The 22500-nt window shown below is 57.1% G+C and overlaps 5 protein-coding genes across 5 annotated transcripts in view; 2 read left to right on the forward strand and 3 right to left on the reverse strand.

The window, feature by feature from the left end:
- The window catches only part of PTSG_01270 (coronin-2B), a 3733-nt gene extending 536 nt beyond the window's left edge, over positions 1 to 3197 (reverse strand). Inside the window, exons 1-8 of the mRNA XM_004997184.1 lie at positions 3150 to 3197; positions 2468 to 2604; positions 2179 to 2307; positions 1726 to 1992; positions 1374 to 1547; positions 1098 to 1208; positions 451 to 912; positions 1 to 270 (exon numbers count right to left, since the gene is read on the reverse strand). The exon at positions 1 to 270 is cut by the window's left edge and continues 536 nt beyond it. Of these exons, the coding sequence (XP_004997241.1) occupies positions 94 to 270; positions 451 to 912; positions 1098 to 1208; positions 1374 to 1547; positions 1726 to 1992; positions 2179 to 2307; positions 2468 to 2536 (1389 nt within the window). The 5' untranslated portion in view covers positions 2537 to 2604; positions 3150 to 3197 and the 3' untranslated portion in view covers positions 1 to 93. The remainder of the gene's footprint in view (positions 271 to 450; positions 913 to 1097; positions 1209 to 1373; positions 1548 to 1725; positions 1993 to 2178; positions 2308 to 2467; positions 2605 to 3149) is intronic.
- Positions 3198 to 3318: 121 nt separating this feature from the next.
- Positions 3319 to 6032, forward strand: PTSG_01271 (uncharacterized protein). The gene is made up of 6 exons (XM_004997185.1): positions 3319 to 3765; positions 4009 to 4245; positions 4450 to 4514; positions 4741 to 4963; positions 5278 to 5349; positions 5588 to 6032. Exons 1-6 carry the CDS (start codon positions 3665 to 3667, stop codon positions 5628 to 5630), a joined length of 741 nt encoding a protein of 246 aa, XP_004997242.1. The 5' UTR covers positions 3319 to 3664; the 3' UTR covers positions 5631 to 6032.
- Positions 6033 to 6288: 256 nt separating this feature from the next.
- PTSG_01272 (uncharacterized protein) lies at positions 6289 to 7277 on the reverse strand (the record flags this gene model as incomplete). The annotated part of the gene is made up of 3 exons (XM_004997186.1): positions 6289 to 6423; positions 6631 to 6770; positions 7076 to 7277. The coding sequence occupies 3 exons, from the start codon at positions 7275 to 7277 to the stop codon at positions 6289 to 6291; spliced, it is 477 nt and encodes a 158-aa protein (XP_004997243.1).
- An 81-nt stretch (positions 7278 to 7358) lies between these two features.
- On the forward strand, positions 7359 to 10242 carry PTSG_01273 (uncharacterized protein). The gene is made up of 5 exons (XM_004997187.1): positions 7359 to 8334; positions 8606 to 8815; positions 9081 to 9144; positions 9466 to 9670; positions 9895 to 10242. Exons 1-5 carry the CDS (start codon positions 7406 to 7408, stop codon positions 10191 to 10193), a joined length of 1707 nt encoding a protein of 568 aa, XP_004997244.1. The 5' UTR covers positions 7359 to 7405; the 3' UTR covers positions 10194 to 10242.
- A 162-nt stretch (positions 10243 to 10404) lies between these two features.
- Positions 10405 to 22433, reverse strand: PTSG_01274 (uncharacterized protein). Its single transcript, XM_004997188.1, has 27 exons — positions 21004 to 22433; positions 20739 to 20800; positions 20405 to 20514; positions 19831 to 20151; positions 18856 to 19588; positions 18661 to 18717; positions 18233 to 18411; positions 17994 to 18040; positions 17805 to 17858; positions 17572 to 17588; positions 17230 to 17336; positions 16961 to 17005; positions 16397 to 16803; positions 16136 to 16195; positions 15949 to 15999; positions 14684 to 15630; positions 14029 to 14404; positions 13653 to 13740; positions 13327 to 13428; positions 13085 to 13167; positions 12891 to 12956; positions 12523 to 12634; positions 12208 to 12327; positions 11872 to 11974; positions 11564 to 11682; positions 11294 to 11371; positions 10405 to 11058 (listed from the first exon to the last, which is right to left on the reverse strand). The coding sequence occupies exons 1-27, from the start codon at positions 22050 to 22052 to the stop codon at positions 10807 to 10809; spliced, it is 5745 nt and encodes a 1914-aa protein (XP_004997245.1). The 5' UTR covers positions 22053 to 22433; the 3' UTR covers positions 10405 to 10806.
- Positions 22434 to 22500: the final 67 nt, after the last annotated feature.

A 22500-nucleotide genomic window follows, 5' to 3' on the forward strand; every position in this document is an offset into this window, starting at 1 on the left:
CCTGCTGCTAATTGTCATGCCCTGCTCGTCACCAACAGCAACATCACCGGCGCGGGAGGCACAGCACATGAGGCTGCGCACGGGTGCTGGTGCTTAGCCGAGCTTTGTCTCGAGGGTGCGGATCTTGATGTTTGCCGAGGCGAGCTGGGCCTGCAGCTGCTTGATCTCGTCGCGCTGCGCGTGCCACGCCTTGAGCAGCTCCTTCTCGCCCTTGGGAGGCGCGTCCTCCTCGTTTGCGGCCTCGGCAGCCTTCTTCGCAGCAGCCTTCACCTGGTGGCAAAAGTGGAATAGTGTGCGTGTGTGTGTGTGTGTGTGAGTATGTGTGTGTGTGGTTCAGGCAATCAACCCCCAGTCAATCACAGACACACAGCATCACTTCAAACCACCCATCCACCCACCCACACCCATACACAAGGCAAGCTCTCCTGTTTCGAATCACAGGGGGCTAACCTCGAGCTTTGCCTGTGGTGGGGGCACGTATCCGTCCTTGAGGGAGATGCGGTTTGGCTCCCTGTTCTCGCCAGCGAGCCACTCCTCCGCAGAGAGCACGGCCTCGTCCTTCTTCGTGGGCGGGAAGATGTCCTCCTGGAACAGCGTGGACTTGCGCGGCACGGTGAAGGAGATGACCTCGACAGCGCCCTTGGGGGTGAGCTTGTAGATGCGCGTCACCTCGCACTGGCCCACGTCCAGGGCGCGCTTGGGCATGAGGCACACGCCGCGCTGCGGGGTGCTGGTCCTGTAGTCGTTGATGTAGTGGCAGTAGGGGCGCTCCGCCGTGAGCTCGTAGTAGCGGATGTTGCCGTCGCCCTTGCCGGCAAGGTAGACAATCTTGGTGTCCTCGTCGTAGTTGGGGAACAGCACGCCAGAGGAGATGTCAATCATCTCCATCTTGAGCGGCTCGCTCAGGTCCTCCTGCACATGCACAAACACAAAACGCGTTGCAGAAAGCAGAAGCGCCACGTAGACACAGACAACCACCATGAATGGTGAGGAGAAGGGCACATCTTTTTGAACGCTGCAGTGCAAGTGGTCGGGAAACAATTGTGTACATATGCGCGCGTGTGCGTGCGCGCGAGTGTTTGTGTGCATTTGCGTACCGGGTTCCAGACGCCATACTGGCGCTCGTTCATGCGGCTGAAGCCCGTGGTGAAGAGGTGGTTGAGGGTGCCGCACCACACCACGCGGGAGGCCTTGGCGCCTTGGTGGCCCTGTCAAGCATTGGCAAAGAGCAAGCGCGTCATGGGCATGGTCACTGGGTTGGCCGTGGCGAGGGTTGCACACACAATGCACGCATTCGTCCTTGCAATTGTCGTCATCAGCGTGGCACCGTGATCAGCGGTTGCTCCCCTCACGGACGGTGAAATACTGCGTACCTTGCCCTGCTGGACGACCTTGTTTGCACGGGGGTCGATGACGCGCAGGGTCTTGTCCTTGCTGGTGGTGGCGAGGAGGGAGCCGTCCCAGTTGAAGGACATGGAGTAGATGGTGTCTGTGTGGCAGTCAATCTCGCACACACGCTCGCCGGTGGCAATGTTCCAGCCGTAGATCTACACAAAGCAAGGCGAACAGCAGAAAAAATAAAACACCATGGCAAGTGATTGTGAGCAACGCGCAGAAAAGTGACAGGCACAAGTGGCAGACACCCACCACATGCAGACACCCACTCAGGTATACTCCCCCACCACACCGACGTGACCCCCCTCTCACACAGACACAGACACGCACCATGTAGTCGAAGCCAGCGGAGAAGAGGATGTTCTCTGCCGTGGGGTGCCACTCGACCATGCCGACGCGGCGCTGGTGGCCGCGCAGGTCGACCACGGGCTCGTCGAGGTCCTGCTTGAGGCCGCCCTCGGGAAGCTCCCACACCTTGACGGTGGCATCCTCAGAGGCGGATGCGATGATGTACTCGTTGAAGGGGCAGAACTTGATGTCAAGGACAGCTGAGGTGTGGCCGGTAACGCGGGGAGCGTTCAGGCCAATGCGACCCGTCTGCAAACGCAGCAGCAGCAGCAGCAGCAGCAGCAGCGTTACATTGCAGTGTGTGGGTTTGTGAGGAAGGAAGGAAGGAAGGAGATGTCATAGATGTTCAAGGACCAACAAAGGCCGTGCGAGGTGACAAGTGGAGACAGCAAAGGCGCCATTGCCTGCGCAATCTCGCGGCAGCAAAACACTCACGTTCTCCAGGTTGAGGACGGTGAAGGCGCCACCACCACCAGACTCGAGCACGATGGCAAGGAACTTGCTGTTGACGGAGCAGAAGGGGGAGTCCCAGGCGTTCCTGGTGATGCGGATGCCATCGTAGCTCTGTGCGTGTGTGTTGATTGAGGAAGGTGAGTCAGTGGGTGGGGGCGGCAAAGTGGTGGGAACAGTGAGCGTTGAACGACACGGGACATCTTGGTGTAGGCAAATCATGGGATTGGGCAGTGCTGGTGGGAGCATGTGAAGGCTGGTGGTGGCGACTCACCTCCTCACGCTTGGCGCTCTTGCCGAAGACGTGGCGGAACTTGGACTGGCGAACAACGCGGAAGGACATGGTGAAGGAATGCGGCGAAAGATGAAGTGTGAATGAAGGGGCGAAGGGAAATACAGCGGGCGGTTGGTCTGGAGATGCGAGAGAGAGAGAGAGAGAGAGAGAGAGAGAGAGAAGGGACACGGCGCAGGAAGATGGGTGAAAGGCGATGCAGCAGGAGAAGAAACAAGAGGAGGAAGGAGAAGCAGGAAAACCAAACAAACCAGGCGATGCGGGTGAGATCGATCGATTCAAGTCAGGCAGTGAATCATGTAATGCAGCTGACTGCACAACAGTGTTTCGACACACAGCAGTTCATGTGCAGGTGTGCGATGTGGCCCACACTCGGGCCGGAAGAATCAAAAAGTAGGCCAAGCACCAGCCACACACATAGAAACACAAACACATCCACACACACATCCACACACATACACACACACACACACACGTGCTTAGTGTGCACATGGGAGAGAGTTCTCCCTTCCCCTTTTCTCTCTCTCTCTCTCTATCTCTCTCTCTCTTTGTGCCATACCCTGCTCGCGTCGTCGCTAGCACAGCCACCCCCTCCCACATCTCCCAGCACCCAGACAAAGCAGTGGTTCCTTCTCCACTCGCACTCGCATCTCCACACACCAACCTGGACGAGGGAAAAACGACAACAAAGTGTTTGTTTGGTCAGTGCTGGCGGTGAAAAACTAGGTGGGCAAACCACCCTCAGCACACAACTCACGCGACGATTCAGAGAAGATATCAACAAATTTTCTCATCTTTCGCCAACAATCTGCACTCAGGCAAACAACAACAAACAACGACGAAGGACAAGAACCGACAAAACGCGAACCGCCAAAAGAGAGAAAGCAGCCAGCAATCACAACAACACATCAACAACAACCGACCGAGCATCGCTGTTGCATTGCACCACCACCTCTCTCTCTCTCTCTCTCTCGCCCGCGCGCGCGCCATACACACCAGATCGAGTGAGGAAGCAAGCCGGGCAAGGACGCAGATAGCCTTGTGCAGGTGGACAGACAACAGCAGCAGCAAGCGTCCTGACTGTTTGTTCTGGGCTGTCGATCCCATCTCCTCACACCAGCGCGAAGCAGGAAACAAGAAACAGCGGACAACCAGACAGAGTGAGAGAGACAGGCAAAGATGAAGCTGCTAGAGATACCGGAGCTGGCGACGCTGAGCAGTGAGTGGACGGGGTTGCGCAGCGACTGTCGTCTCATCTGCTCAATACAGGCCTTTAGCTGGTGCGTTCGCCTCTGTGTGTGTGTGTGTGGATGGGGTGAAAGGGTGTGGATGTGGGTTAATGTGGATGTGGGTTGATGTTGATGTGGGTTGATGTGCATGTAGGTTGATGTGCATGTAGGTTGATGTGCATGTGGATGCACCTTCACTTGCGTCATGCTCTTGTGCGAAGAAACACACACAATACACTGCACACAGAAACACACACACATACACTGCTCATCGCACGCACACATCCACTGCAGCAAGAAGGCTGGGGAGGACAAGAAGCTGTACAAGCAGTTGGCGGGGGAAGGTGACATGGAGGAGCTGGTGATGCTCGCGCCACCTGGCGTTGTGTCTGCAGCAGTGGGCATGGTTGCTGCGCCCGCTTCATCCACGCGATCACAAGATGAGGAAGAGCAAGCATACTGCAGCAAGAAAACGCTCTACTTCTTGAAATCCACCCTCAACGCTGCATACAGCCCAGACTACGACTTCAGGTCAGTGTGCACGGGGTGTGTGTGTGATAGTGTGTGTGTTTGTGTGTCTACTTATTTGTGTGTTTGTTTATGTGTGTGTACGTGTCGTGTTGTTGCTGCTGTTGTAATTGGTCGCTGATCAGACTGGCGGCTGGCTAGCCTGCGAGTTCGGTTACTTGCGTTGAGCGTGTGCTTACCTGCGCATGCCATTATCAAACAATGCAGCCATGCAAAGGGAGCAGAGTTTGCGTTGGTACCATCTGCGGACGTGGCGAGACAACACATCTCCGGTGCGTGCGCAGCGCGTGTGCTCTCTCTGTGTCAACACAAACACGCCTTGATGCATGGCGGATTGCTTGGATGTTGTGATCACATGCACGTCCACACTACACATCCTCACACACACACACACACACACATCCTCACACGCACACATCCTCACACGCACACATCCTCACACGCACACATCCTCACACACACACACACTCACACTCTTTGTGCTGTTTGCCGCTGCAGCTGTGCTGTCGCCTGTATTGGGGCGTGCATACACGAGCCGGTCTGGGGAGCTGTGGTCGACACTGGACTCGCTCATCAGCCTGGCGGACTGCGACGTGTTTCTCTACTGCGGCGACTCCCAGGACGACCCTTTTACGGAGGAGGGCACCACTTGGTCGTTTGCATACCTCTTCTTCAACAAGAAGCTCAAACGCATGATCCTCTTCACCGCAATCAGCCTCAGGTGTGTGTACATATGCGTGTGTTGTGTGTTTGTATGTTCGTGGGTGTGCTTGTCTGCGTATGTACTTTTTGTGTTTGTATTTCTTTGTACTCGTGTTCTTGCGTATCCAGATGTGAGTGAGTGAGCGAGTGAGCGAGTGAGTGAGTGAGTGAGTGAGTGAGTGAGCGAGTGTGTGAGTGTGTGTGTGTGCTTGTGTGTGCTTGTCGATGTGCCAACCTGGAAGGAAATAACTGCACAACTACGGCCCAACCAAACAACGAAACATGTCTTCTGCCCCCCCCTGACCACCACCACGGCGATGACCATATCCTCAGCATCTCTGCGCCTCTGCATGAGCTGGAGAACAAGGACGATCTTCCCGAGGACTTGATGTTCCAGGGATCCACGTGAGCCGACACTTGCGACCGTGTTGTCATGCATACACGTGCACACACGTCTGTTTGTGGCCATGACGAGTTGCTTCCTTTCACTGACACCTTCGCCCACACCCACACCCACACCCACACCCACACACCCACGCACGCACACACACACCCACACACACACGCACGCACACACACACACACACACACACACACACACACACACACACACACACACACACACACACACACACACACACAGCAATGCGGAGGATGATGATGATACGATGGCCACGGAGTGGTGATGTGTGGCGTCCGTTGTCCCACATTGCGCCTTCTTGTTCTCCTTCCCCCTGCTCTTGTGTCTTGATTGTGTACATTGATCCTTTGACCCCAACACCCCCGCCCCCTCTCTTCCGCGCTGGTGCACAGACAGACGTGCAAGCGTGATTGCCTTCTCTCCTGCTTGTGTTCACCCTCCTTTCCTTGTGTCGTTCCCTCTTCGCTGCGATGTCCGATATCACATGACACCACCCCCTGCCTGTTCTCTCCTATTACCAAGTCCACGCTGTTCTCTCTTCGTCTGCCCCTCGTGTTAGCTTGTGCCGTGACTGTTGGCGCCGCCGTGTTGCCGGTGCTGTCCACGTTAGCTCCTCCCTCTCCGCGTGTTTGCATGTGCATAGAATAATAAAACACCGTGATCCGCACGGGCTTGATGTAGTGGGTAGGAGAGGGGGTGAAACGGGAAGGCATTTGGGGACGGAAGTACACACACACACACACACACACACACAGAGCAAATGGAGTAGCAACAAGGCACGGACAGACAGACAGACAGACAGACAGACACTGCGGAGAACGATGCGCTTGATGGCACCGGAGAGAACAGCTCTCATTCGAAGACATGAGCACAAGCGACGCAACATCATAACTCGCACACACGAGCGCATAAGCATACAAGAGCTAAGGTTTGAGGTATGGCAGGATGCCCTGGCTCATATCCAGACCCTTGAACACAGAATAGTCGTCCCAGTTGATGCCTGGCTCAGCCTTCTTCGGGGCACCACGCGACGCCCGCGCCTCGAGTGCGCGCAAAGCCTTGCAGCCACGTGCGTATGAGGATGTGAGTGTGAGTGTGTGTGTGTGTGTGTGTGTGTGAGTGAGTGAGTGAGTGAGTAAGTGAGTGAGTGAGTGTGTGTGAGTATGTGTGTGTGTGTTCAAGGGGGTGCGCGTGAGTGTACGTGTGAGGGCATTGACCCATTACATGTAGCCAGGTGGCTGTGCAAGGTGTGTGTGTGTGTGTACCTTCTTGACAGACTCGATGTTCCTCGCCGCCGCCCCTCCCTGCGATGATCCCTTGCCACGTGCCTTCTTCTGCCTGGCGCCCTTTGTTGTAGCCTTGTTGTTGCTCTTCTTCTTGCCTGCGAGTTCGTCCTTGAGTTGCGCTGGTGAAACCGGGAGAGGGTGAATGCGCGGGGGAGGGAAGCAAGGCGAAGCAACGCAAGTGAGTGCAGAGAGACAGAGGGGGAGAGACAGACAGACAGACAGACAGACACACACACACACACACACACACCCACACACATAAACACCCACCCACACACACACACACACACACACACACACACACACACACACACACACACACACACACACACACACACACACACACACACACACACACACACACACACACTCACGCACACACATAAACACACATGCACACACACCAACACACACACGCACACACCGAGTCTGGCTTGTGTTTCTTCGTATGCCACTTGTTGGTGATCCACACGGCGCTTGAGCTCTTTCCTCCGCTGCTTCTTCTTCTTTGTCTTTCTCAACTGCAGCGTGCCCAGGCGCGTGTTGACCACATCCTTCTTCGTCGCCGTCTGTGTCTGCACCCTGCCAAGCAGGTCCAACGACCGCACCGCCAGCTGCTTCGACATCTTCGCCTTGTTCGCTTCGTTTGTGTGTTGTGCACGTGTGTGTGTGTTTTTGAGGAAAGCGGACACGCAAACAACACAACACTCACAACGCACACACGACGCACACACGAGGTCACCGACGCAAGACGATGATGCAGAGTGCTGGCGGTGGTGGTGGTGGTGGTGGTGGACGGCGTGGGTGGCACAAACGCGGGCTGGCGAGGCAGCCTGAGCCGTGCGGTATCGTGGAGTCGTCACCGCCCCACGGGATCAAGCCGCTCGGCGCCGCCTTTTTGTCGGCCCGCAACCATGTCCAAGACCGAAATGAGTCGCTGGGCGACTTTGCCATCTTCGGGGACGAGGAGCTGCTGCTCGTGCTCGAGTACCTGCACCCACGCGACCTCTGCAAACTGGCGTGCGTCAGCCGCTACCTGCGCGCGTTTGCCTCCCACGATGAGCTGTGGCAAGCACACTGCGAGCAGCTGTTCCAGGCGCGGCCCTTCTCATACGCCACCAACTGGAAGACATCGTACATGCGCGCTTGTGCGCGTGGTGGCTGCGACGAGGTGAGCCAGGGCGCGTGCCACGACAGCACCAGCACTGACAGCAGTGGGAGCCAACCACCACAGCAATCAGCACAGCCAGAGCATCACCAGCAAGGCCAGGAGCAAGATGAGGAGCAGGAGCAGGAGGGCCATGCTACTGATTTGGCTGTGTATTCGGATTACTTGTACAGCAGCTGGTTCTATGCCGCGGCGTGCATCGACCCTTCGTGGCTCGAGGAAGAGACCATGCCACGGATCGAGCTGTCCCCGGCAGAGTTCCAAGCGCAGTATGAGAGCAAGCAGAAGCCCGTCATCCTCAAAGGCCTGGCCAAGTCCTGGCCCGCGTTTAAGCTATGGCCTGACGGTGGCATCAAGAGCGTGTGCCCCAAGAACACGCTCTTCAAGGCCGGGACCTTCAATGTGACGTTGGACGCCTTTGACACATACTCGCCACACCAGTGTGACCAACGTCCACTCTACATCTTCGACAAGCACTTTGCAGACAAGTGCCCTCAGCTCGGCCAACAATACTCGTGCGTGTATCTTTCTGTGCATGCGAGTGAATGTGAAAGTGAAACTGTGTGTGTGTGTGTGTGTGTGTGTGTCTTCAAGTGCCTGTAGTCGTAGATGAGGTGAACTAATGCCTTCACACGCAATAGCGCGCACACACATGCACAATATCACATCCTTTTACACACACACACACACACTGACACATGCAACAGCACACACACATACACACACACACACACGAACACTCTATCTCACACTGACATGCACTTACGCCTTGCCGTTCCGTTGCAGGGTGCCTGAGCACTTCAGCACGGACTTGTTCTCCAGCATCGAGGGAGCAAACAGGCCAAACTACCGCTGGCTCATTGTTGGGCCCGCGAAAAGCGGAAGCACATGGCACAAGGACCCAAACTCCACCGCTGCATGGAACGCTCTCGTTGAGGGTGAGAAGCGATGGATCATGACGCCACCAAACTACCCGCCCCCGGGTGTCTACCCAAGGTTGTGGATGTGTTCATGTGTGTGTGTGTGTGTTCATGTGTGTGAGTGTGCGTTCATGTGTGTGAGTGTGCGTTCATGTGTGTGTGTGTGTGTGTGCGTGTTCATATGTGTGTGTGCGTGCATGTGCGTGTTCATATATGTGTGCGTGTGCGTGCGTTCATGCATGTGCGGGCATGCACGCTGGTTTCCCTGCCGTACCGCGAGTTTATCAGTTCACGCTCAACTCACTCCTTCCTCCAATTGCCAACTCCCCTGTTTGTCGTAGTCCCGACGGCTCTGCTGTTGCCACGCCCATCTCCGTCACCGAGTGGTTCATTTCATATTACGAGGTGCAGCCCACGTGCTGTGTGTGCTCTGTGTGTGCTCTGTGTGTGCTGTGTGTGCTGTGTGTGCTGTGTGTGCTGTGTGTGCTGTGTGTGCTGTGTGTGCACTCACTGATGTTTGAGACTGCGTGATGTGACGACATCACGCTGCATATGGGCCATGGCTTGTTCCTTCCGGTGTCGAAGCGTGGGGTTGCGCCACTGTGGGTGTTGATTCATCCATCCCACACATCATCCACCCGTCATCACGATGTCATCATCGTCACACCCCCAACGCCACTCATATCAGCATCCCCAATTCGCTCCAATCGGCACCATTGCCTGCAGGCATTGCAGCAGAGCGGCATCCCGTATGTGGAGGGCACGCAGCGGCCCGGTGACGTTGTGTTTGTGCCGCACGGCTGGTGGCACGTGGTGCTCAACACAAAACCGTCCATAGCAGTCACGCAGAACTACGCGGGCGCCCCCAACCTATTTGCTGTCCTTCGATTCATAGGAACGAAACCGGACCAAGTCTCCGGCGTCGCCCAAGGTGCGCGCTTTGTGTGTGTGCGTGCGCTGTGTGCGTGTGTGCGTGCGCTTTGTGTGTGTGTGTGTGTGTGTGTGTGTGTGTGTGTGTGTGTGTGTGTGTGTGTGTGTGTGTGTGTGTGTGTGTGTGTGTGTGTGAGCGTGTCTGCCTCAATGCGAGTTGGCCGTGCGTCATCAACACCATCGTTGCCTACGTCTGTCCCTCACGCCCGGCGCCCTTCGCTTCAGATGTGAACCTGTACGAGGAGCTGGTGCACGGTCTCAGGCAGCACCACCCCGAGATGATGGCTGTTGTGCAAAGAGAACTGGACACCCGCAAGCGAACGCACAAGCGCGCACACGGCAGTCGACGGCGTGTTGCTGATGGCAACGACACCATTGGCGGCACTCGTCGTGATAGTGATGATGATGATGATGGTGGTGGTGGTGGTGCTGATGATGGTGATGAGGAGCATGATGGGCTTGCGAGGAAAAAGCCAAAGGGTCCCAGCGTTGTGAAGCCGTTCAGCTTCAACTTTGCATCCTGATGCCATGGTGCGTGGTTGTTTTGTGCAGTAAACAAGAGTTTGCATGGGACCTTGTGACAGAACCGAAGTCGTGTGCACGTTTACGTGTGTGTTGTGTGTGTGTGATTGTTGTGTGCATGTTGTGTGTTGCGCGCGCGTGTGTGCTTTGTTTCAGGGGTTTGTGTGGTGGGTTGTGTGTGCATGTGTGTGTTTTGTTGTTGTGGAGAGAAGATCGGGCCTTTTAGTGTGAGAGAAGCACAAGGGGGAACCAAGGGCATGCATGAAGGCGAGCGGATGCTGAAGCTACCCTGAGAACTAAGAGAGCGGGCCCATGTTCAGTTGTGGATGCGACACACACACACGCATGCGAATGCAACGCTTTCGAGCATTTGCAACCACAGCAGGAACATGGAAGAGTATGCACATGGTGTTCATACAGAGGTTGAGAGTCACCAAAATAAGAAAGACTCGCACACATACACACACACACACCCGCACATATGCCTCCACATTGACACACACACACACACACATACACACACAAAACAGCGTACACAGGCCAACACGTGTGCATCATCGAGATGAATCAAAATCTAAAGAGCGCAAACAAGAAGGAGAGACACAAGCCAGCGTGTCAAACAACGCTCACGCGGGCGTTGCGCGGGTTGGGAGACGCGGCGAGACGCTGTGTTGATTTGGAGTGCTGCAGCTGAGTGTCGCTGTTGGCTGTGGCCGACGCGTGAATCTCCACGTCATCAGCGGTGGACGCTGCGTCCGACACAGCCCTGCTGATGGTGATTTGGTCCTCCAGCGACAGCGAGCGAAACACGGCCTCAAAGTCCTGGGCCTCCGCATTCAAGTGTTGGCGATACCACTCGAGACGCGCCTGGCCGTGGGCGCATATGTGTGCGTGTGCGTGTGTGAGTCAGGGTAACCATGAGAACAAGTGGGCTACTTCGAGACAGTGAAACAAAAATACAACCGAGCTAAGATGACGTGGCGAGCTGTCACTCGCACACGTGCACACGTGCACACGTACACGCGCACACACGTACACGCACAGACACGTGCACACGTACACACGCAGACACGCGCAGACACGTACACACGCAGACACGCACCTGCATTCGGCTGGTGGTGAAGATGGACTTGAAGTGCGAAATGTATTCACACACGACCTGGACCACAGCAGCGTCACCCTGCAACGCCGGAGAACAACAGCAAGCGATAGATTGGGCAGGAGGCGTATTGGAGCGGCCCGACGGGGGAGGGGGTCAGAAGCAGCAGAACAAAACACAGTCCCCCGGCACACACACACACACACACACACACACACACACACACACACACACACACACACACACGCACACACACGTGTTACGGGTTGCTACCTGGTCCTCTTCCTCCCAGGAGTCCCAATCGCTTTCGTCGTCGTCGGCGGTTGCGCCGCTGGCGTTTGCAAATCCGCGACCGCTGTGCTCGAGACTCTGCGCAACGCTCTTCTCGTCGTCTTTGGGGGAGAGGGAGAGGAGGGGAGGGGGGTAAAGTGTGAAGGACGGAGAGATTGAGCGGATAGCGATTAGAAAGGGGGCGGGGGGGGGAGACATGGAAGAGAACAGCGAAGAACAGCGAGCAAACGTGCAACAAACCAAAACAAACCAAAACAAACCAAACCAAAACAACCCACAGTGGTACCCACCAGAGTCGCCGTCGCTGTGGATGGAGAGGTCGAGGGAGGCCGCGCCCGTGACGGCATCGAGATGCGGCGGCTGCTGTGCTGGAGGCGGGGCGGCCGGCTGGTTCTGCAAGCACATGTGCGAATGGCGCGCACCATGACGTGAGGTGATATGTCTTGTTAGGCAAATGATGTCACGCGCTTGGGCACGAATGAGCGAACGAGACAGCCACACATACACAGACACAGACACAGACACAGACACAGACACAGACACACAGACAGACACACACACACACACACACACACACAGACACACAGACACACACAAACTACATGCCAATCGAGGAATTCACGCACCTTGCGCAATTTCTCGGCGAGGACCTGAAGATAGGACTTGAGATGGAGGGTGGACGCGGTGGCAACGAAGAGCGTACGCACTACATCCAGCACACGGCGCAGCAGAGAAATGTCGCACTCCTGCCAACCGTCCACCGACACCGACAGATAACCACCAACATCACCAGCATACAAGCAGTCAGCATGCAAGCAAGGGGGTGTGTATGTGGGTGCTGTCTCGCCTCAGTAGAACCAGCCAACAGCAGCAGCCCAGATGGAAGCAACAACAAGCGCAGCACATATGTGCAGTTGTCACTGCGACAGCTTGGCGCGCACCTCTGATTGAATGACGTTGAGAAAGTGCTGGAAAGCGCTTGGTGCGACGAGCGAGAAGAGCACGCGCTGAAGATCGGCCGGCGGCTGCTGCGCTGACGGCGTCTTGCACCGGCTGTGTTGTACGTGTGTGTGTGTGTGTGAGTGAGTGCGTGTGTGTGTGAGTGAGTGGATGAGAGAGAGAGTGGTGTGTGTGTGAGTGAGTGAGCGAGTGTGTGTGTGTGTGTGTGTGTGTGAGTGAGTGAGCGAGTGTGTGTGTGTGTGTGTGTGTGTGTGTGCGAGTGTGTGTATGATCGATGGCACACAAGGTGCCATGCATTTGCAAACACAACTGGCATCACGACATTGCCCCATCCACACACAGCACTCACATGACGGTGTCCACGTCAATGACGGTGACTCTGGACGAGTGGTGTTGCGGCGATGCACGCTCGTATCTGCACGGCAGAACATACCAGTCACCGAGTGAGTCTCACCCGCAAGTGCCTTGGTTCTGCTTGCACATGCAGTCGCATGACCCATGCCAGTATTCACACACACACACACATGCGCACGAGGACCGCACTTGAGTTCTCCGCGGGCGTCGACAGCGAACCAGTGCGCATATCCAAGACGATCAATGCAACGGTGAATGGCTTCCAAGATGTTCTGGTGAAACAGCAATGCCACAGCACACGCGCACAGTCACAACAAGTAGAGGTGAGGAAGAGGACCAATAGCACACGTGACCCTCGAGGCAACAATTGCCTCCAGAGGCATCATCACATTGACCCACCACCACCACCACCATCGCCATCACGGCCACACCTTGACGATGTCTTCGTCGGCCTGCACGAGCGGGATTGTGCGCGCCAGAATCGGCAGCAGCGACATGGCGGCCTCCAGCGAGCACACGTCTGCAAAGTCGCTCTGCCCGCAGCAGGGGAGGGGTGATGGCCGTTTGTGATTGGTGTTGCATGGGAGTGCAGTGACGTGAAGGTATGGGAGGGAAGCGAATGCGTTTGTGTGTAAATATGAAGGTGTGAGCGAAACGGATGACGTGTAAATTGCAGATGGACACACAAGAACCGCCAAGACAAATGTGAGCATGCGTTGTAGTGCATGAATGACGGCACATCAGGAAGAGGACGTACGAGGATGGCGTGCAGCTGCTCGACGGTGTTCTTGAGTGCGAGCTTGAAGACAACAGCATCCGGTACCTGCCGCGTTGACGCCATATGGCTGAAGAAGGGAACACGAGGGAAGAGGGTGGGGCAAGGAAACAGGAGGGGCGACAAGAAAGGAGGTGAAGGCGCAAAGACAGTACATGTGAGAAACACAAGGAAGCGGCTCGGAACAAGCAAGGCAAGCAACGCTGACATGCGTGTTCACACGCGCAACACACACACACACATACACACACATACACACACGCGCACACACACACACGTCACACGCGCAACACACACACACACACACACACACACACACACGCGCGCGCGCGCGCGCGCGCGCGCAACACATACACACCCGAGGAACGCAGCCCTGTCAATGTGGTCCGGCTGTGCGTCGTCTTTGGGAACGGCATCACACTTGTTCTTCGCACACACGGACTGCAGCTGGCGAGCAACTTTTGCCAGCAGGCCGCTGTTGGGGTATGCGCGCTTGCCGAGCCGAACAAGCCGCGAGACAACAGCAAGCTCAACTGCTTGCACGTTGGGCAGCTGCGGCCGGAACGACGTACATGTGAGCAGGCAGATGTCCAAACACACGATCATAGTGGCGTCCACACGTGGGACGGAGCAGGCGCGCGCGACAAACAGCGGGCTGAGCCACGTGACGTGCGGCTCAACAAACGAAATCATCTGCCCGCACGCCCGCTGGCAATTCTGGGTTGGCGATGCCGCTGTTGAGTCGAAATCAAGCATCATGGTGGTGGTGGTAGTCCGCGTGAGCGATGGGTGAAGTGTTGCAAGTGCGTTGCTTCAAGGTACGTGAGTGACGTGGACCTGCAAGCATGACAACGCACACACACACACACACACACACACACACACACACACACACACACACACACACGCGCGCGCGCGCACACACACACACACACACACACACAACCATGCACCTGTGTTCACGATCGCACGTATGGCATGCAAAGTATCAACAGCGTACGCGTAACACGTACAGAGGGCGGAGGTGGAGACAAACGACTTGAGCCAGGCCGCATGTGCGACGCTCTGCTTGAACGACAGCGCAACAACGTGTGCCGCCCACGACACATCTGTCGGGTTAAATGCCAGCCACAGGTCATGGAGAGTTGTTGGGTCAAACCACCGCATGACCTCTGTCAGCAGTGGCAGCACCGCCTTTGCCATGCGTTGCAGTTCAAACTGCTGTGACGAAAAGCTCTCCACCACCTGCAGCGTCATGCCAAGCAGCACCAGCGACAGCGGCTCAAACCGCGACGTGTCTGCCCACGCCGGCATCTCGCCCTCGTGCGGCGTCTGGTCAACGACCTGCCCAACAACCCGCAGTGCCATTGGCGTCGCCCCCACGCTGAACGACTTTGAGCGGCTCAGCCGTCGCGGTACGGGGCTGCTTGGCTCCGGCGCGGTCTGCGGGGCGAGAGGGTTGCGGACAGTTGAAGCGGCAGGCGCACGGGCTGCGTGTCCGTGTTGCAACTTGTACAGCGGATGTGTCGACGGGCCGGTGGCGGTGGGTGTTGCTGCCGTTGGCGTCGTTGTGGGGTCGCGTGAAGGTGCTGTGGTTGCATGCTGGTGTGTCAGTGATCCCTCCGCGTCATGATCTTCATCATCACCATCATCACCATCACCATCATTATCATCGTCGTCGTCGTCAAACGTGAGAATGTCCGGCTTGCTTGCCCTTTGAAACTGCTGCGTCAATTCGACCATGGCGCCGCGACATTCACGCGAGGAGATGCCCCACAGCGGCGAGCGCGCGAGACGAACACACAGCGGGCCCGCAGCGGGCGGCGCCACATCTGTGTCCAGAAGGTCAAGGTCTGCCAGGTGCGACAGCAGCGAGCCCGTATGTGCGAGCGTGGCACCTGGCGTGGTGGAGAGCGTGCGCGTCAGGCGGTGCACTCGGATCTGCTGGTACGTCGTGAACCTAGTTGTACAATGGGGTGGACGGGGGAAGGAAGAGTTGTGAGTTATGTGTGTGTGTGTGTGAGAAAGAGAGCGTGCGTGCGTGCGTGCGTGTGTGTGTGTGTGTGTGTGCGTGCGTGCGTGTGTGTGTGTGTGTGTGTGTGTGTGCGTGCGTGTGTGTGTGTGTGTGAGTGTGTGTGTGTGTGTGCGAGTGTGTTGTACGTGTGTTGTGTGCTGAGTGAGGGCGGGATTCGGGAGGACAGTGAAAGTCGCACGCATACAGACAGGTGCGGGTGGCGCGCGCGCAAGGGACAGCAAGCAGAGCAGTAGGAATGCACACTTGAGTGGGGTAGACGACATGTTGACGGCTTGGTCGCGGAGAAGCGTTTTCCTGTGCATTCGAGCAGCAAGTGCATGAGTTGAGGAACACATACAAGGTGGGAAGCCAGTGCACACTGTGCGTGTGTGCATGTGAACATAACTGTGATCGCATGCGTGTGCGTGTGCATGTGCACATGTGTGCTCACCGTGCTGTCATGCGGCGTCCGGGTGTTCTGACGCCGCGAGAAACAAGATCTCGCAGGCTCCTGCAAAGGCCGTAGAGGCAAACCCAATGATGGTGCGAGCGGAGGAAGTGTGAGCACACGTTTCGTTCACGTTGAATGCGCAACAGGGCACGCGCAAACATGCATGCATGCAGGCAGAGGTCGATGTGTAGTTGTGTCAACACGTGTCTGTGTAAACACGTAGGGATGGCCGCCTGTGTGGCCCATGCGAACAAGACCTACCCAGTCGAGGTGTTGGCAGCAGAAGGCGAGGACGATGCCACAGCGTGCACTCGCTTCGCAGGTGTTGGTGTGTGCGGAGACAACAGGTGCGTTGCCTCTCGCCTCACGTCCAAGCGCTGTGTCTGCTTGCGCATCTCCTTGCGCGTGGTGTTTGGGCTGCTGCTCACAGACCGCGCGCTTGGCGGTGTTGTGCTCGTGTGTGTCGGCGACAGCAGCACGTGGTAGTCGTCTGCGCTGCCCTGGTGCGGCGAGCGGCGTGGCGGCGTCTTCATGCTCGCTGCATCGTCCTTTGCCTCGCGGGTTGCTGTTGGCGAGTCAAGTGCCGACAAGCGCATGGGCGGTGCGCCCGTCACAGCCCGGTGGCGTGGCACCCGTGGTTTGTGCGACGTGCTCCGTGCATTCCGGTCCTGTGCGTGTGTGAGTGTGTATGTGAGTGCGTGTGTGAGAGCAAGGGAGAGAGTGAGAGGCCGTGAGTTCTAGAGTGTAAAGTGCACAGCAGAAGCACACGTGGGAAGAGGGGGGGGGAGTTCACGTGCGCGACAGCCAAGCAGCAATCACGCGCACCACAGCAGTTGGGCCAAACGGCGTCACGGGGCCGGGAGCGCCGTGCTGTTGCAGTGATTAGAGTGGCGGTGGTGTGGGCAGTGTAGCGTGAGGGTTGGGCGCTGCTGTCCACGCAGTACCGTGGCCAACAAGAACGCACACACACAAACACACACACACACACAACACACACAAACACACACACACACACACACACAACACACACAAACACACACAAACACACACAGACAAAACCTGAGCACATGAGCAACGAGTGTCACGTGACTCACTGCGTGGGGCATGTGGGAGTGGAAGGAGACGTGGCCGGGGGCGGCGAGTGGCGTGTGGTCGTGTGCATTTCCGCCCTCAGACTTGAACGAGAGGTGCGGTAGGGGATCTGACGCGAAGAAGGGATGGCAGGGAGGTTGCAGCGAGCAAGCGGAGAGTCATGAGTGTAAGGGAGGCGAAGACGGTGAGCACGTGCGTGTGTGCGTGCGTGTGTGTGCGCGTGTGTGTGTGTGTGTGTGTGTGTGTGTGTGTGTGTGTGTGTGTGTGTGTGTGTGTGTGTGTGCGTGTCTGTGTGTGTGCATGCGTGCATGTGTGAATTGCGCGCGTTCACTTTAAAGCCTAACCGTGATGACTGGAAGATCTGGCAGTGTAGCGATGAAGACAAGGGCACAGAAGCACAGAGTGAAAAGATGAGCATTGAAACTGAAGCACGCAGCATTGGATCAATACACGCATGCACGGACCCCACGTACACACACACATACACACACACACACACACACACACACACACACACACACACACACACACACACACACACACACACAAGCACATACACACACACGCGCGCGCTCACCTGACGTGGCCCCTGCGAGAGAGGAGAGAAGTTGTACTGGGAATACTCAGCAGTCTGATGTCAAGCAGTACCGCAAAGCAGGGAGAGGGGGAAGGTGAGGACAGCGCGACGGGGGCACGTTTCACACATACGCATGGGATCTTCCATGCAAGCACACACAAGCACATGCATATGCACGCACACACACACCTGCGGAACTTTCGCTTTGGAATGTGCGATTGGTGGGGATCGGTTGTCTGTGGGTGATGTGGCAGCGTCAAGGTGAGATTCCATAACAGGCACGCGCGAGGACGAAGACAAAGGTTCACAGCAACCCCCCCCCCCCACGCACACACGCACAAACAAACACACAAACACAAACACACACACACACACACACACACACACACACACACACACACACACACACACACACAACACACACACACCTGTTCGATGCCCTGTCGGGGCTTGTATGGTGTTCCGAGGAGGAGGGTTGGGAAGAGGTAGTGGACGTGGTTTGTGATGCAGTACCGAAGAATGAGCTCGTAAGCGAGCAGCCGGCCCTCCTTCCACTGCCACGACGGGCCCGGGCCGTCGCCCTCGTCACCAGCACCAGTCGCCTCCGCTGCACACACAAAACGCACACACACACGCACACACACACACACACACACACACACACACACATGCACGCACGCACGCACGCACACACACACACGCACATACACGCACACACACGCACACACACGCACAAATGATGCGAGAACGTCAGGTGAGATGAGTGCATAGAAGCATCAGCAACAGCAACAGCAACAGGAACAGCAGCACCACCATGACTGCCAGCAGCAGCAGCAGCAGCAGTAGTGATTGCGACCTGCTGAGGCAAGGCGGTCGACATCAACAGGCCAGTCGGCAGCCAGTCCTTGAAGCACTGAGGTGGCGACACGTGCCAAGTAGAAACGTGAGCAAGCAGCAGCAGTCACAAATAGATGCATGGGCATGCAGCAATCACACACACACACTCAAGCACACACTCACACACACACTATCTCTCTCATACACGACGCACCAAGCTTTAGCATGACGGGGTTGCTGCTGTCCTTTGCAACGACAAACTTGAAGACGGTGCTAGTTGCCTGGCGCACGGTGGAGGCCGGGTGGGCAAGGTACGCGCTGAACGTCGAGAAGAACAGCGGCCATTTTGGCAGCAGGAACCCCGGCGGCACATGCTTGATGATGAAGTGGCACACGCCAAGCAGGCCCTCTGCCTCGTGCGCGGGCAGCGGGGTGATTGGCGCGCCCCAGCCCGTGCGCATGGTCGATGATGGCGATGCGGGCGATGGCGGTGGTGACAACGAGTGCAGCGCTGGAAGCGATGTGGCGGGGGCAACCGTATCGGATGAGGGTGTGCCGCGTGGTCGTGGTCGTGGTGGCGATGGGTGGGACAGGCGCGCCCGAACACGCGCACGTGCACGCGCAGCAGCCGAGCCCACGCCTGTTCCTAATGGGGATGGCGACGACGACGGTGATGGCGAGCGAGGAGCACCACTGCTGCCATTGCTGCTGCTGCTGTTGGCGTTGGAGAAGCTTCGTCGTCCGCGCTCGCGCCGCAGCCGCGCCACAATGTTCTCGAGGGTGTTGAGCGCCTGGTGGAACTGGCTGCGGCTGAGAAAGGCCGCGTACGCCTTCGTGGCGTATTCACGGATGCTCAGCTGTTCATGCGCCAGCAGCTTGTAGACGATGCTGTTGAACCCGTCAACCACAAACGACGGCAGCCCCGCAGGCAGAACCATCTCCCCAAACTGAACACGTGTGTGTGTGTGTGTCATGTGTGTGTGTGTGTCATGTGTGTGTCATGTGTGTGTGTGTCACGTGTATGTGTGTTTGTGTAAGCGATGCGCGCGCGTCTGCTTGAGCAAGCTCGCAACGCATGAAGGGTCAGTGTAGACGGCCGCGGTCATCCTTTCATACCCCCCCCAAACACACGCACACAATCACGCAAGCGCGAGATACCCGACGCAGCAAAGCGCGCATGAGAACGTACGGTGAGTTGATAGTCCGAGCGGTCTGTGAGCGAGTCGGCGGCGGCGGCAAACCTGAACGTGCCGTGACCGTGTGCGCGTCCATCGTCACGCAGCGCCGTCTTGTGCACCCATGTGAACTTGCGAATGATGGTCGTGATGCCCTGTACAGCCCCCTCTGTCTCCTGCCACGATGCGTCCTCCCGGCTGCAGATGGACACGAGCGCCTCAAACAGCTGCCGCGTCTGCTCAAACGTGAGTACGCCCAGCACGTCTGACACACGAAGTGCCGCTGCTTTGCGAATAGCAGACCACACATCTGTCAGGCCCAGCACCAGACACGCCTGACGGCAGCCATGCGAAATAGGCGGGGGGGGGGGGACATTTGTGTGTGTGTGTGCGTGCGTGTGTGTATGTGCGTGTGTGTTTGTGAGTGACAGCGTGTGTGCACATGTGTGCGTGTGTGTGTACATGTGTTTGTGGGTGTCAGCGTGTGTGCGTGTGGGTGTTATTATGCAAAGACGCGTGCACATACAACAGGTACAGCTTTTCGTGCAAATCACACGACGAAGCGAACAGCAGGAACATCACCCGCACCTCAACGGCTTGCTCTGCTCCTTCGCCAGAGACGCTGCCTAGTTCCTGCGCTGCCACCCAGTCCAGCACAATGGCAACAATGTGCCGCCGCACAGACGCCTCGCCCTTCGCTGCTCCACCGTGTGTGTGTGTGTGTGTGTGTGTGTGTGTGTGTGTGTGTGTGTGTGTGTGTGTGTGCGTGTGTGTGTGTGTGTGTGCGTGTGTGTGTGTGTGTGTGTGTGTGGAAGAATGATTGAGGAAGGGCGTTCAAGTTCTTTGAACCACCACAACCGAGTACATCATATCGCAGTCACGCACACACGCACACAACCGCTGCGTGCTCGCAGGCACGTACCTTTCTTGAGAGCAATGTACATGGCGGTGACGGAGAGGTCAGTGATGGGAAGGGTTGTGAGCCTGCACACATGGGCCATCGCACAAACGACACCACCAGCAACAGCAGCAATCAGCAAAGACGCAAGGTAGAGGTGAGTGGGGTGTCGCGTGTGAGAAAGATTCGGCGAAGACTCACAGATGAGTACTGCATGAACAACTCCACAGGGGGCAATCACAGCAAGTCAGGGCAGCGGAGACGGCAACGACAGCACAGGGCTGCGCACCAGTCAATGATCGTGGAGAGAGCAGAGGAGAGCGACTGCAGGTTGCCCTGTGCCAACGACACGGGCGTGTGTTCATTGGTTTGCTGCCCAGCAGCAACGGTGGCGTCAGCGCCGAATGTGCCCTGACTGAGTGTGTTGCGCCCAGCATTGGCGGTGCTCGCCATGTGAGGAAACGCCGATGTCAAGGGGCCATATCGCAGGTGAAACAACCGCGAGATGAATGCGCCAATGCGCTGCGCCAGGGCCACATCTGTGCACGGCCACGAAATGTGTATTGTGTCCGCGTCTGCAGTTGTGTCTGTGGCTGTGCCCGCCGTGTCCTGGGATGCCGCCATCGGTGATGTCGCCGTGGTTGTTGGCCTTGCAGGTGAATCCGTTGTTGGTGTGGACCCCATATCACCACCATCAGCAGTAGTATCGGCACGACCAGCGTCATCCTGCCCGTTGCCCTCCTCGGCATCGCTGTCTTGCTTGGTCCGTGGACTTGCCATCCACACGAGCAGCTCCAGCGCTTCCTCCTGCTCCGCAGAAGGCGCGCCCGGCCGTCGTGGCGTCTCAGCGCCGGTAATGTGCATGGGGGATGGGGCTGAATCAGCATCCTCCTGCTGATGGGCAGACACGGACTTTGGGGTCTGTGGCTGGCAATGTTGGTGCGGCGGGTTTGCCACAGACGTAGTGGAAGGGGTCCTGGGCGATTCCGTCTGCGCAGGGTGAGCAGGCTTTGGGATCGGGCTGCTGTCGAAGCTGGGCATGCTGACGCCATTGGCTGTGGTAGTGGTAGTCGTGGTGGATGTGGCGGTGGTAGCGGCGGTGGAAGCTTCGTGACTCAGCGGGCTTCCCATCCGTGCAAGGGCGGATGCCACGTGCTCTCGTGGTGTGGAGCTTGTGTGCGTGTGGCTGAGCATCTGCAGCAGCCGATGTGCGGCTGGGCTGCCCAAGCTGGTACATGCTCGAAACTCCCTGCACTTCTTTGCCAACAGCCGCGCCTCTCGCAGCACTGTCTCCACATCTCCACTCAACATGGCGCTGCTTGCTGTTGTTGTGGGCATGCTGTGTGATGCGGGGGGCTGTGTGCAATGTTGTCTGATCCTGTTTTCGTTGTTGTGGGTGCTGCCTGCTGTTGTTCGTTTGATGCACCGTCTGTCCTTGCCTTATCCCCCTGTTTTCTTCTTCTTCTTCTTCTTCTTCTTCTTCTTCTTCTTCTTCTTCTTCTTTCGCCGTCCCTTGCCTGTGTTGTTGGACTGGCCTGTTTCGTCTTCCTTGTCTATCCCCGCTCAGTTCAGCTCGGCTCTGTACTCGTCGTCTGACGCTGACGTTGTGGTCGCCAACAACACAGCAGCTGCGCACACTCACTATTTGGTTGTGTTGTTGTCTTCCCTTCCGCCTTGGCGAGACAAGTTGGGAGGATTTGGCGAACCTTGGGACAAAACGACACAAATGAAATAGTCGTCCCTTTTGGATGTTGTACCAAATTGAGCTGTTTTCGCATTTTCACTC

Source organism: Salpingoeca rosetta (assembly GCF_000188695.1).
Source record: "Salpingoeca rosetta unplaced genomic scaffold supercont1.4, whole genome shotgun sequence".
NCBI lineage: Eukaryota > Choanoflagellata > Craspedida > Salpingoecidae > Salpingoeca > Salpingoeca rosetta.

What these genes read in the sequence shown, in the direction of transcription:
- PTSG_01271 (XM_004997185.1), top strand. Translation starts at nt 3,665, where the DNA reads ATGAAGCTGCTAGAGATACCGGAGCTGGCGACGCTGAGCAGTGAGTGG. An exon ending in AGCCCAGACTACGACTTCAG is followed by an intron (nt 4,246 to 4,449) that starts GTCAGTGTGCAC and finishes CAAACAATGCAG; the next exon opens with CCATGCAAAGGGAGCAGAGT. An exon ending in TTGATGTTCCAGGGATCCAC is followed by an intron (nt 5,350 to 5,587) that starts GTGAGCCGACAC and finishes ACACACACACAG; the next exon opens with CAATGCGGAGGATGATGATG.
- PTSG_01273 (XM_004997187.1), top strand. Translation starts at nt 7,406, where the DNA reads ATGATGCAGAGTGCTGGCGGTGGTGGTGGTGGTGGTGGTGGACGGCGT. An exon ending in CCCCCGGGTGTCTACCCAAG is followed by an intron (nt 8,816 to 9,080) that starts GTTGTGGATGTG and finishes TGTTTGTCGTAG; the next exon opens with TCCCGACGGCTCTGCTGTTG. An exon ending in GGTTCATTTCATATTACGAG is followed by an intron (nt 9,145 to 9,465) that starts GTGCAGCCCACG and finishes CATTGCCTGCAG; the next exon opens with GCATTGCAGCAGAGCGGCAT.
- PTSG_01274 (XM_004997188.1), bottom strand. Translation starts at nt 22,052, where the DNA reads ATGCCCACAACAACAGCAAGCAGCGCCATGTTGAGTGGAGATGTGGAG. An exon ending in CTCTCCACGATCATTGACTG is followed by an intron (nt 20,801 to 21,003) that starts GTGCGCAGCCCT and finishes CCATGTGTGCAG; the next exon opens with GCTCACAACCCTTCCCATCA. An exon ending in CCACAGCGACGGCGACTCTG is followed by an intron (nt 11,683 to 11,871) that starts GTGGGTACCACT and finishes TCTCCCCCAAAG; the next exon opens with ACGACGAGAAGAGCGTTGCG.